The following is a 14,298-nucleotide window of genomic DNA, read 5'->3' as shown; positions in this document are numbered from 1 at the left end:
TTACATTGATTCACAGTATCAATGGACCATCCTTGTGTCCCAGAGTAAATTCCACTTGATCATGGCATATGGTCTTTTTAATGTATTATTGTATCTGGTTTGCTAATACTTTGTTTTAGAATTTTTGTATATATATTCATCAGGGATACTGTAATTTTCCTTTCTTTTTTTTTAATTAAAAAAAAAATTTTTTTTAACGCTTATTTATTTTTGAGACAGAGAGAGACAGAGCATGAACTGGGGAGGGGCAGAGAGGGAGGGAGACACAGAATCGGAAGCAGGTTCCAGGCTCTGAGCTGTCAGCACAGAGCCCGACGCGGGGCTCGAACTCACGGACCGTGAGATCATGACCTGAGCCGAAGTCGGACGCCCAACCGACCAAGCCACCCAGGCGCCCCCCTTTTTTTTTTTTAATTTTTAAAAAATATTTATTTATTTTTGAGAGACAGAGTACAAGTGGGGAAGGGGCAGAGAGAGAAGGAGACACAGAATCCTAAGCAGGCTCCAGGCTCCAGGCTCCAGGCTCCGAGCTGTCAGCACAGAGCCCGATATGGGGCTCGAACTCATGAACTGCGAGATCATGACCTGAGCCGAAGTCAGACGCTTAACTGACTGAGCCACCCAGGCACCCCTGTAATTTTCCTTTCTTGTAGTGTCCTTATCTGGTTTTGGTATCAGGGTAATGCTGGCTTTGTAAAATGAGTTTAGAAGTGTTCCCCCCATCTTCTGTTGTTTGGAAGAGTTTGGGAAGCATTGGTATTAATCCTTTTTTTAATGTTTGGTAGAATTCATCAGTAAAGCCAACTGATCCTGGACTTTTCTTTGTTGGGTGATTTTTAATTACTGATTCAATCTCCTTATTAATAATTGGTCTTCAGATTTTCTGTTTCTTCATGATTCACTCTTGGTAGGTTATATTCATCTAGGACTTTATCTAGTTCCTTCAGGTTTTCCAATTTGTGGGTGTATAATTGTTCATAACAGTTTCATGATCATTTATATTTGTTATCAGTTGTAATGTCTATAAATTATATTTTAGTAATTGAAAGTATAATACAAATTTGATCTACTTTCTAGAAAGTTTAAACAAGTCTCTTAAGTGGTGTTTCCTCACCGATGGAGAATTACTTCCAAGCAGAAGCTTACAACCTGGACAAGGTATTAGATGAATTTGAACAAAACGAAGGTGAGAATTTACTTTGGTGAATCTGTTTGAATATATTTATGATATGGAGAATGGGGGATTTTAAGAGTATGTAACACTTAAAAAAAATAAAACTGGGTAAAGTGACTTAATGATAATAGTATTATATTTTAATACCCAGAGGAGGAACGAACATTTTTGAGCACTATGTGCCAGATACTATGCTAACGCATTTATATGGACTGTATTATTTAATCTTTAATATAATCCCATGAAAGTAGATTTTATCTATATTTTACAGATGAGAGGCACAGAGAGATTAAGCAACTTCCCCAAAGTTAGTTTGCTGATAAGTGGCAGGATGATAAGTATCCAGGCAGTATGATATTAGAGCCTAAACTCTCTTTATACAACCAATTTATGATCAAGAAAAGCTTTAGAATGTGTGATTGTATTTCTAAACTAAGAAAAATAACTTATTGCCTATTGATTGACCAAAAAAGTAAAGATACATTTTAAACTAATTTTAAAAGATTTATATTTTTAAGTTACTGCCAAAATGGTTAAATAAACTGTCAGCTTAAGATTCACTTCGTTTAGGGAAAACTTTTCTTTAAATTTCCCTCTGAGTATGACTTGAATGGATAAGCCATAATTAAATCTCTTTTACCTCACCTTCCTTCCTTGGTGTTCTCTGTTTCTAAGGGGAAATGGCATGTAACAAGTTTACAATTTGGTATATTTCCATCTGAACTCCATGATTTTAGTAATGATCTCCAAACCTTTACTATATCCAGTGATTCAGGTTGTTCTTTGATAGTAGTTGGGAAGAGAGATTAGTTTTAACTTTACTGCTTTGGGTCTATGATAGAGCAAACCTTAAAAAGAATATGGGATTATGGGGGTTAGGAAAGAAAAGGGAGAAGGAATGATACATGGAATAGCGTGCTCTTCTCATATTTTACTGTTGATGACCTGAAGCTACTCCATAGCCATAGGATTCATGTAAATGTAAAAATTAATAATTTGAGATTTTATTGGATCTAGATGGGTTTTATACATACCAAGACAGAAGGTGTGTTTTCCTCTCTGTTTCAATCATTTATACAAATAATTTCTCAATCCTTTCTTTGGTTTGGCCCTCTGTGTATCACAGTTATTTGTCATAAGATATCTACACAGGTGCTACACCTAATCACATGAATAATATACTTCTAGAATACCATTGACTCTCATAAAACTGTTAGTTCATTACATGATTCTCTTTGTGACTAACGTAGATTCTAGTAGGGTATTTTGTATATAGTTGATTTTGAATACATTTTCATTGAATCAGTAAAAATTGTCTTTTAGTTCAAAAATACAGCATTTGCTTATAAAAAATAACTCCCTAGAAGGAGAAGAACTTCAGAAGCCACATTCTTGTTTGGAACTATGTTGTTTATTTGTTTTGAGCTATTTTTTTTTAATTTTAGAATTTTTTAAATTAAAAAAAATTGTAAAATTAAAAAACTTTTTTTACATTTTTTTCATGTTTGTTTATTTTTGAGAGAGAGAGAGAGAGACAGAGCACAAGCAGGGGAAGGACAGAGAGAAAGGGAGACACAGATCCAAAGCAGGCTCCGGCTCCAAGCTATCAGCACAGAGCCCGATGCGGGGCTTGAACTCATGAACTGTGAGACCTGTGCCAAAGTCAGATGCTTAACTGACTGAGACACCCAGGAGCCCCCAAAATTTAAAGTTGCATTAAAACTACAATGTGTAGCCTGGTGTCTTTCAAAGTATATTTTAAATAGAGTGATTTTTCATTTTGTGTTAATTTCCTTCTTTAAATGAAAAATATAGCACACATGGATGGTGATGACACTAGATAATTAACAGTATGCCCACGTGGTAGGTGGTCGAATAATGAAATTTTAATAACTGATCATTCTTGTTTGAATATTAAATATTCTTGTAAGAAGCAGTAATTCTTTTTTATTTCCATGAACCATCTTGGAAATAATGATTTCTTTTTTTAAAGGAAGCATATGTTACTAAATCTCAAGTCTCTGCTAGCCTACATTTGGTCAACTCAGGATTTAACACTCAGAGGATTCAGGACCATTCTCCACATATTCTGCCTTTCCAATCTGCCCTTTCTAGCTGCTTTTTACTATTTCCTTACACTAATTCTTTTTCAACCCAAACTGATTTTCTTCTTATTGCTCTCTCAGATTGTTATGTTTGAGGCTATACTTGTTTCCCCTTATGAATGACCTCTTTTCCAAACTGACATGTAATACAGGAATAGTCTTAATAATATTTTTTTGTTCTTAGCTAAAAATTAGAAACTCCATGTTCTAGAAATATTCTCTTTTTAGATATCCTAGGAATATTTTATTTTCAGAGTATTTGCAAATGTAGTTGATTAACTGAGTCCTAGCTTTTCCAGTGTCACCAGCAAACTTATTGTAATTATTTTTTCAGATGAAACAGTTTCTCCTATTTTATTGGATACCAAGTGGAATAAGATTCTAGATTCCCCTTCTCACCGACTATCATTTAACCCTGCATTGGCCAGTGTGAATGAACCTGCAGTTTCTAATGAGTCACAGCCACAATTGAAAGTCTTCTCTCTGGCTCATTCAGCTTCTCTGACCACAGAGGGAGAGGACCATTGTGCAAATGGACAGGAGTATCCTCTGAATCCAGAGATTAACACAATGTGGATTGATGAAAATGCCGTTGCAGAAGATCAGTTAATTAAAAGGAACTGTAATCGAGATGATCAACGCAGTGCTGTCGAAGTGGGAGAAAAAAAATGTGGAAATCTAGCTTGTCTGCCAGATGAGAAGAATGTTCTTGTTGTAGCCGTCATGCATAATTGTGATAAGAGGACATTACAGAGTGATTTGCAGGATTGTAATAATTACAATAGTCAGTCCCTCATGGATGCTTTTAGCTGTTCACTGGATGACGAAAGCAGACAAACTGATCAATTTAGTTTTAGTATAAATGGGTCCACTGGAAAAGATATGAATTCAGAGAAACAAATGGATCTGTTGAATAGACCAAGTGCAGTGGGGGATTCTGTTAAACATATGTGTACTACTTCATCTGATAATCTAGCCAGTGTCTGTTCCCCCTCACAATTAAAGGATGATGAAAATGTAGGTAGAGATCCCTCCATGTCTGTGATTACAAGTTTAACAATTGATTCAGTAATCTCATCCCAGGGAACAGATGAAGAAGGTTCTGCTGCTAAAAAGCAAGAGAACTATATACCAGATGAGGTTCTCACTTGCAAAACCAGTTCTGCTAGGACAGATCTAGGGAGTCCAAACTCCTTTTCCCATCTGAGTGAGGGGATTTTGATGACAAAAGAGCCAGCAGAGGAGAGAACAACCGAAGAATCCATCAGACCTGGTTTACCTTTGCTTCCCAAAACAGACATGCCTAATGGGTCTGGAAGGGATGATAACTGTGAACAGTTTTCAGATTGCCTTGTGTCCAGTGAAGTTAGAGCTGATGAAAAGGAAGGTTGTGGACATGAAGAAATACTTGACACTACAGAACTTCTTAATATGACAGAGCATTTCTCTGATTCTCAGGAGATGACTAATTGGAAATTGACTAAGCTAAATGATATGAATGACAGCCAAATAAATAAAGAAAATGAGAAGTTTCTGCAGATGAATCAGCCTGAGGACATTTACAGTGATAATGGAGGAGAGTGTGATAGAATGGCTGAAGCAGGTCTAGATTTAAAAGGAACTTGCATGAATGAAAGTGAAGGATGCGATTTCTCCACTATGGATACACCAGCAGCAAATTCTGTATCTAATTGTGATTCCTATGGAATGCAGAGCCCAGTTGTTTGTTTTGTTCCAAAGACTTTACCCTCCAAAGAAGATTCAGTAACAGAAGAAAAGGAAATAGAAGAGAGCAAATCAGAATGCTACTCAAATATTTATGAACAGAGAGGAAATGAAGCCACAGAAGGGAGTGGTCTACTTTTAAACAGCACTGGTGACCTAATGAAGAAAAATTATTTACACAGTTTCTGTAGCCAAGTTCCATCAGTGCTTGGGCAATCTTCACCTAAGATAGTAGCAAACCTGCAGTCTATCAGTGTTCCTTTTGGTGGTGCAAGACCCAAGCAACCTTCTAATCTTAAACTTCAAATTCCAAAGCCATTGTCTGACCACTTACAAAATGACCTTCCTACAAATAGTGGAAATAATATTAAAAACAAAAATGATGTTCTTGGAAAAGCAAAATTAGGGGAAAATTCAGCAACCAATGTATGCAATTCCTCTTTGGGAAACATCACTATTGCTGATACAAATGGGGAACATTTAGAAAGCTACGAGTCTGGGATATCCAGTAGACCGTGCCTTGCATTAGCTCCAGAAAGCCCAGATAATGATCTCAGAGCTGGTCAGTTTGGAATTTCTGCCAGGAAGCCATTTACTACTCTGGGTGAGGTGGCTCCCGTGTGGGTACCAGATTCTCAGGCTCCAAATTGCATGAAATGTGAAGCCAGGTTCACATTCACCAAAAGGAGGCATCATTGCAGAGCATGTGGGAAGGTAAGTTGTGTGTGCTTCAGGTCACAAATGTGGCATGCCTATTTTATTAAGCTCAATTAGAAATTAATAAAGACAATATAAGGTGAACATACTTCTGGTTGAGATGACATTATAAATAGCCTGGAACACCCAGTTCTAGTAAATTTCTAAATAAAAAATGACCTCATTGAATCTTAGTATTTATATAATTTTTTTGGTTGCCAAGATTTAAGCTGAATCACTTTTCGTGAACAGATGAGAATTGAGGAAGTGTTAACTTTGTGGTTTCTATATTGATAGATACTTGGTTAATGGAATAGTTTGAAATAAGGAAGTTATTTTTTTGGTTTAAGAAATACTTGTAGTTAACTTCATATTTTTTTAATTTGTGAAAAATTGAGTATTACACTTAAAATCCATCCTAGTTTTTGTTACAGGATTTTGGCCACTCTACTAGACATTCTGGAACTTTTTATACACATATACACATATTTTTGTCTTTTTCCCCCTTTAACTTTGATACAAAATAGAGTTGAGGGCTGCAGATCCTATGACAAGGTTGTAAGAATACTTGATATTCCTTAGGTCTCCCTAAGTTTCCTCGCTGTAACATATCAACTTACTGATTTGTCTTTTTAACAAGAGCTATGAACTAGGAGGAAGGGATTTTATATTTTTAAAAAGACTGCGAAGTTTGGTGTCAGGTATGGATTCCAATTTCAGCTTTGTTATTTTTTAACTATACTTTATTAAGCTTTAGTTTTATAAAAACTAAAGAAAAGATTAGTAATTTTCATTTGGCTTTATGAAGATTAAATGAGATTACAGATGTAATAGTGCTCAGTAATTAATCTCTACTTCCCTTCTTGCATGATTTATTGGTCTGTTTGTGTTAATTAGGATGCTTTCACCTTCAAGGAACGGGGTATCTGACTCTTTGTGATTTAGACAAAATAGCATTTCATGTAACAGGAAGCCTGAAGATAGAGACTCACTTATGTCTGGGCGTAGAGTGAGGATCTCTAAAGTTTCCTTGGTCTTCCACTCATGATCTCAAGAGAGTGGCATTGCTGTAAGCATCAAGTTCAACCTGGCAGCTTCTCAAGTACAGGGAAATTGGGGTCAAATGAGCCTATTCTTGCTGCAGTCTCATCAAGGAGGAAAGAATCCCTGGCAACTTTTTTCAGTTTATTGGTCAGGTCTAGACCACAGGTGCAATTTTATACCAATTATTGATAAAGGGGAACAGAATTGATTGGCTAAGATGAATCATGATTCATCCTCTGGGGCTGAGCCCAATGTTGCCTGAACACAAGTGGGATTCTGTTAATACGGAGAAGGAAGAGAATGTTTCCTGGCTGGGCAGTCAGAAAGGGTACAAAAGAACAAAATGATGAGGAGCAGAAAGAAGTTAAAGCTGTGATTGGGCTGCTGGTCTCTGATTATTAAAATTTGAAGAAAATAGTTTGTTTAATTCTTAAATATCTTGTAGTCTGAAATAAACTCAGTAGCCTGAACAATCAGTTTTCTATTAAGGAATTAGAGTTGTCATTTTTATGTAGCTCTGTGTGTCGCTTACTCTGTAGAATGCTTTCTGAAAATTTTGCTTTCTTGAGCAAATAATAATGTTCCAGACCAGCATATCCAGATGTAATGAGCAAATAGGTAACTCAGGTGTATTTAGAAAGGAAATGGTGGCAAAATGTTCACAAATTGAAAAATTAGATGGAAGTTTTGCTGAGTGGCATTTATGAATTTAGGAATTCACGTGGATTATGGATTCATATTCTGGTTTTTTTCCTTTTTATCTCCAGTTACATCAGAGATGTTCTAGGGATTGGTGAGAAATGTTTGTAAAAATCCTTGAACTTCTTGGAAGAAAAGAACTTATAAACAATTGTATACTTTTTCTAGCTACTAATGAGATTATACTGGGGAAATAGCTAGAAAAATACCCCAAACAATGTGATTTTGTAAAATATTGTTCACTGCTGAAAAAAGAAATTTAGTTTGCATACCCGGTAATTTCTCTACTTAATACCTATAGCTTAATACTCTTTGCTCTTATGAGGATATATTAAGCATCTAATATATGAAAGGTTCTGGGCTAGATATTGGAGATGCAGAGATACAAAAATTGCAATATATGACTTCATTGACCTCAAGGAGTTTGTAATCAAGGGCACTGATTTCAGTAAGTTGAGAGAGGACTATTTGGATTTCCCGGAGTTTAAAAAAATTCTAAAAGAAATTGTGAACCACTGATCTGAGTAGACAAACAGACCATTCTACAACAAAGTATATACATTGTGTTAAAAGCCAATTATATATGCCTTATATTTGTTCTCATTAATCCTCATTATATCCGTGTAGAATGGGTTGTTAATTTTTCCCTATTTGATAAAGAAGCAGAGGCTCAGAATGGTCAAGGAATATGCCTAGGATCTCATAGCTTGAATATTGCAAGAGCCCTGGTACCCTTTCTTTCAGTCATATCACTTCCAGCATGTCTCTTCATTTATACTAGTGGTATGAAGGAAATAATCTAGGATCATTGAGGGATAAGAGCTTAATTTTTCTAAGAATGGCAGAGGGAGTCAGGAAAGTCATGTTACAAAATGACTATTTTGAGAGGGCGATGTAAAAAAGTAGGTATAATTTATGGGGCAAGGTTCTAAAGTGTGTGAGATAAATGAGATCACATCAGAGTACAGGTGGAAAAGTACAGGTGGGAAAAGGGAAATAAATTCACAAAAGAATGGGACAAGATAAAAATACACATGATAGAAGGAGTTAATAGAACATTGTAGGAAATTATTTAGCATAGTTTAAAGCTTAAGTTCTTTTTTTTTTAATTAAAAAACATTTTTTTGAATGTTTATTTATATTTTGAGAGAGACAGAGACAGAATGTGAGCTAGGGAGGGCAGAGAGAGAGGGAGACACAGAATCCGAAGCAGGCTCCAGGCTCTGAGCTGTTAGCATAGAGCCCAATGCGGGGCTTGAACTCATGAACCACGAGATCATGACCTGAGCCCAAGTCTGACGCTTAACTGACTGAGCCACCTAGGTACCCCTATTTTTAAAAAAAATTTTAAATTCTTTTTTAAATGTTTATTCATTTTTGAGAGAGAGAAGGAGAGACAGAACACGAGCAGGGGAGGGGCAGAGAGAGAGAAGGAGACACAGAAACCAGAAGCAGGCTCCAGGCTTCGAGCTGTCAACACAGAGCCCCACGTGGGGCCCGAACTCACAAACTGTGAGATCATGATCTGAGCTGAAGTTCGGACACTTAAGTGACTGAGCCACCCAAGCACCCCTATATTCAATTCTTGATAAGCAGTAGAGTTGTTATAACATTCATCTTGGTTAAATGTAATTAAGTAAAATATAAAATAATTAAACTAGAATTTATGAAAGTGTTAAAATGTTGCAGTTTATTTCTGTATTGCTGTAATGGAGATCTGGATTCCAGTCTTCATTATTAATTGGAAAAGTATGTCACACTCTAAGATGCTCAGCAAATGTGAGTTTTATGATTTCACACATTAATTTAGACAATTGCTCCATATAGCAGTATAATCCCTACTTCTCCTGTATGATAGATGATAAATTATAGAGTAGAAAGAATACAGAGAACTCTTTCCCCAAAAGGTGCCCTTTAAATTCAAATTATCACCATTATTATAAACTCATATTCATTTCCTGTGGAAATCACTGACTCCAGCAAATAGTGGTTATTCGTCCTCTGTCAAGCTCCATTTCCCATTAATGTTTTGACTTTGACTTCAAAGGCCTAAGAAAACATTGAGTTTTATAGTAAAGGAAAGGGGCGCCTGGGTGGCTAGGTCGGTTAAGCGTCCGACTTCAGCTCAGGTCATGATCTCACTGTCCGTGAGTTCGAGCCCCACGTCGGGCTCTGTGCTGACAGCTCAGAGCCTGGAACCTGTTTCAGATTCTGTGTTTCCCTCTCTCTCTGCCCCTCCCCTGTTCATGCTCTGTCTCTCTCTGTCTCAAAAATAAATAAACATTTAAAAAAAAAAAGAGTAAAGGAAAGAGGAGTTTTTAAAGTGAAGAAGAATTTCTAAAAGAAAAAAAAGCTGTTTATCTTCTGTTTGGTCATTTTCAAGGCTTTGTCACACTTTATCATTTATCATCACTGATGTGTCCAATTATTATTTATTTGGTGCCAGCTGGTTAATGACTGCTCTATTTACTATTTAACAGAAGCAGGCGTAAAAATATTTTTTAAAAGTATAACTGTTTAACTGGCAATTATTACCTGGATATTTTGTATTTGTTTGAGATGATGTGAAAGAAGAAAATAGAGTAACATTAAAAAAAATTTTTTTTTGATGTTTATACATTTTTGAGAGAGAGAGACATGGAGTGTGAGCAGAGGAGGGGCAGAGAGGGAGGGAGCGAGACACAGAATCTGAAGCAGGCTCTAGGCTTTGACCTGTCAGCACAGAACCCAATGTGCGGCTGGAACTCATGAGCCCTGGGATCATGACCTGAGCCATGTCGAACGTTTAACTGACTGAGCCACCCAGGCGCCCCTAGAATAACATTTTGAATACTTCTACTTTATGCTAGGCTTATCTAGTTTAATATTACAATTCTCTGAGATGTAATTACAGGTGAGAAAAATGCACCTCAGAAAGGTTAAGTAATTTGCCTAAATCCTCAGAGTTTGACAATGAGAGTGCGTTGATTTTAAGACAAATCTGTCGGACTCCAAAGCCTGATGCTCTACCACACTGGACACAGCAGCAAAATTTATGTGTACTTGAATTGCTTACTAGAAATATAAGTCATTGTCTTTGAGTTAACTTAGTTTGGGGCAGGAGTAAAGGACTGGGAATTTAAGTATTTGAATTTATAAGGAAGACAAAAATTCTGAGTGATTGGTGCTATCAGGTGATGGTAGAGTAGCAGGATTTTAGGATTTTACCTACCAGGTCTTGACCTACAAAATAGAAAAAGAACAATACGGGCACCAAGTCGTTGGACGAGGAGGAGGGTGGCAGTATTATATACCATTCAAATTTACTCACAATTATTTTTTTCATTGTAATTGACTTTAAAAGTATAACTTGAGTAGACAATTTTTTATTGCATTAGTGATTTGAATAGATGGAACAGAGAAGAGAACTGTAAGGTAGATAATGTGGAAAAGAGTACTGGAATGAGTATGAAAGAGCTGTGGGCTTCTGTTTCCTCTTCTGTAAAAGGAGGAGATTGCATAGACTTTATTTCTGTTTCCTTGCAGCTCTGAAAGAGCTTATATGAATTTCTGTGGTTAAAAAAAATAGAAAAGGAAATGGAAAGATTGTATTAGCATTGATTTATCTCTGTAAAATTATTACTAAATACTGATTAGCTAAGGTCACTATGTGGGAAGAGTCCATCATTAAACATTTTGAAGCGTACTGTGCTGAAAGTGTGTTTTCTGGAAGTCATCTCTGTTAGACTGGAATGCTATTTGTCAAAGTGTCAGTTAAGTGTGCTACAGTGAGCATTTTTTTTTTTTTTTTGCAATTACTGTTTCCTTTTTGATTCATTTCTCATACTAATTTCTTCAAGATCCCTTTAGGGACATGTGATCTTTATCACTTACAGTTTTAAAAAAAAATAGCTTGATGACATGTCTAATGTCAAAGTGACATATTGAAAAATGATGTAGATTAATTTTTAATATAGTTCTAAAAAGCTTCCCCGTTTCAGACACTTGGGATTAGGGATTATGGATACTTAACATATATTGAGTATTTACAAATGTAATTATAAAGCATTTTATATAATTTTATATTTGTATATTATATAAATATTTTGTAAGTTTATATAATTTATATAATACATATGTTTATGTATAAAATGGCAAATACAGTCAATATCTAGCTTTGCTTTTAATTTGAATATGTAATCAGTAATGTCAGGAGTAATTTTATTTTTTAAAGTTTATTTATTTTAAGAGACAGAGAGAGAGCATGTGAGTAGGGGAGGAGCAGAGAAAAGGAGAGAGAGGGAGAATCCCAAGCAGGCTTTGCACTGGCAGTGGGGCTCAAACCCATAAGCTGGAGATCACGACCTGAGCCGAAATCAAGAGTCAGATGCCAACTGAGCCACCCAAGCACCCTGTGGAGTAATTTTATCTATAAAGATATGTAACAGAACTATATAATATTTTGATATTTATGTCATTATACCATATTTTTAGTTTAAGTGAAAATATACTTTAAAGAATTAAAATATCATTTAAAATAACTATTCAAATTTAATACTGAATAAAACCATTTTTAAAAATAATTTTTTAGAAGTTAACAATTACACTCACCTGAAATATTAGGGAAGAGTTACAATGTTATGATTCTATCTGGGGTAAAAGAATATTATTCCAGAGTATGAAAAAATTTGATGTTGTTTATTTAAAAAAATTTTTTTTAATGTTTTTATTTATTTTTGAGACAGAGAGAGATGGAGCATGAGTAGGGGAGGGGCAGAGAGAGAGGGAGACATAGAATCTGAAGCAGGGTCCAGGCTCCGAGCTGTCAGCACAGAGCCCGACGTGGGGCTCGAAGTCACAGACTGTGAGATCATGATCTGAGCTGAAGTCCGACGCTCAACCGACTGAGCCACCCAGGCGCCCACTGTTGCTTATTTTTTAATCATAGGAAAATCATTTTTCAGTATATAACCTAAGATGACAAGATACACAAAATCATGTCTGTTTATGCTGTCACTCTGTTATTTTATGCTCTGACTTTGGTCAAGGAATCTTGACAGAATTGAAGATTTTCAACTTTGTTTACTGTAAATAGAGGTTACAGAAATGTTAAATATTTGTAAATGAATGTTATATTGTAAAAGGCAGCTAAATAAGAGAATCTTTCCCTTGTCACCTTGTTATGTGCCAGTGTTAAAGTACATGTTGATCATTTCAAGCATGTAAGACTCTCTTTATAACAGTGTCTCTCTGTATAATGCCATGAAAATAAGTCACAGAAACTGTCTTCAAGTAAGACCTTTTTAATTGAATGACTAGTGCCTGTTGCATGCAAGTTATGACAAACTTGCCTGATACCAAATTTGATTATATCCTATGTAATGTTTTAGCAGGATTCCAAGGGCATTTGTCAATATTGACTTCATCCAGGTGTTACAAGAGTTTTCATTCTGAGAGCTCTAGGATGTGCCGTGTGCTTTGTCATCTCTACAAGGGCAGAAATTTCTTTTATTTCATATTAGATTTACTTTACCTATTTTGGAACCCAGGCATCAATAATCCTATTCCTCAGTTCATGGCACACTTTTTAAAATGTTTTAATCCCAACGTAGTTAAAATACAGTGTATTTTAATATTACTTTAAAATAAAAAAAAAATAAAATAAAATAATATTGGGGTGCCTGGGTAGCTCAGTCAGTTGAGCATCTGACTTTTGATTTTGGCTCAGCTCATGGTCTCATGGTTTGTGAGATGGAGCCCCGTGTTGGACTCTGTGCTGATGGTATAGAGCCTGCTTGGGATTCTCTCTCTTTCCCTTTCTCTCTGCCCCTCCCCCCATCTCTCTCTCTCTTTCTCTCAGCATGAATAAATAAACCTTAAAAAAAAAAGTAATATTTATGATGACAATCTTCTGTCTACTTCTACATATCCCTAGTCCCTAGTTTGGCTTACTAGACATACCCACTTAAAAAAACAAATAGACAGGGGCACCTGGGTGGCTCAGTTAGTTGAGTGTCCAGCTCTTAATTTTGGCTCAGGTCATGATCTCGCGATTTGTGAGATCAAGCCCTGCACTGGGCTCTGTGCTAGCAATGCAGATCCTGTTGGGATTTTCTCTCTCCCTCTCTCTCTTCCCCTCCCCTGCTCTTTGCACTCTCCCTCTCTCAAAATGAATAAACTTAAAAAAAAACGACCAACAACAACAAAACCCAAATAGACTATTTTTTTAGAGCAGAAAAATTGAACAGAAAGTACAGAATTCTCACATACCTGTAGTTGACCCCATTATTAGCATCTTGCCACTAGTGTAGTACATTTGTTAAAATTGATGAACCAATGTCAATACATTGTTATTGACTAAAGTCCTATAAAAGAAATATATGCTGTGGTTTACTTTAGGTTTCACTCTTTGTGTTGTACAGTTCTGTGGGTTTTGATAAATGCATAATATGTGTCCTATTATAGTATCCTATAGAGTAATTATACTATCCTAAAAATCCCTTGTGCCCCACTTGTGCGTGCCTTCCTTCCTGCCATCGGAACTGCCAGCAATCACTGATCTGGGTTTTGTTTTTTTTTTAATTTTATTTTTTAATGTTTATTTATTTTTGAGAGAGACAGAGACAGAGTGCGAGCAGGGGAGAGGCAGAGAGAGAGAGGGAGACACAGAGTCTGAAGCAGGCTCAAGGCTCTAAGCTGTCAGCATAGAGCCTGACACGGGGCTTGAACCCACGAATCTCAAGATCATGGCCTGAGCCAAAATTGGAATCTTAACTGACTGAGCCACCCAGGCATCCCTCATTGATCTTTTTACTGTTCCTGTTGCCTTTTCCAGAATGTCTTATAATTGGGATCATACAGTCATGTAACCTTTTC

The 14,298-nt window shown here is 36.2% G+C and overlaps 1 protein-coding gene across 3 annotated transcripts in view; it reads left to right on the top strand.

Moving 5' to 3' along the window:
- The window catches only part of ZFYVE9 (zinc finger FYVE-type containing 9), a 219,099-nt gene that overhangs the window by 95,135 nt on the left and 109,666 nt on the right, over positions 1–14,298 (top strand). For all 3 annotated transcript variants that reach the window (XM_060624561.2, XM_060624560.2, XM_060624559.2), the window contains exons 3-4: positions 1,078–1,186; positions 3,614–5,718. In XM_060624561.2, the coding sequence (XP_060480544.1) occupies positions 1,117–1,186; positions 3,614–5,718 (2,175 nt within the window). In that variant the 5' untranslated portion in view covers positions 1,078–1,116. The remainder of the gene's footprint in view (positions 1–1,077; positions 1,187–3,613; positions 5,719–14,298) is intronic.

The sequence above is a fragment of the Panthera onca genome, chromosome C1 (assembly GCF_046562875.1).
Source record: "Panthera onca isolate mPanOnc1 chromosome C1, mPanOnc1 haplotype 2, whole genome shotgun sequence".
Lineage (NCBI taxonomy): Eukaryota > Metazoa > Chordata > Mammalia > Carnivora > Felidae > Panthera > Panthera onca.
Note: the sequence above shows the minus strand (reverse complement) of the source record. Positions and strands in the feature narration are given on the sequence as shown.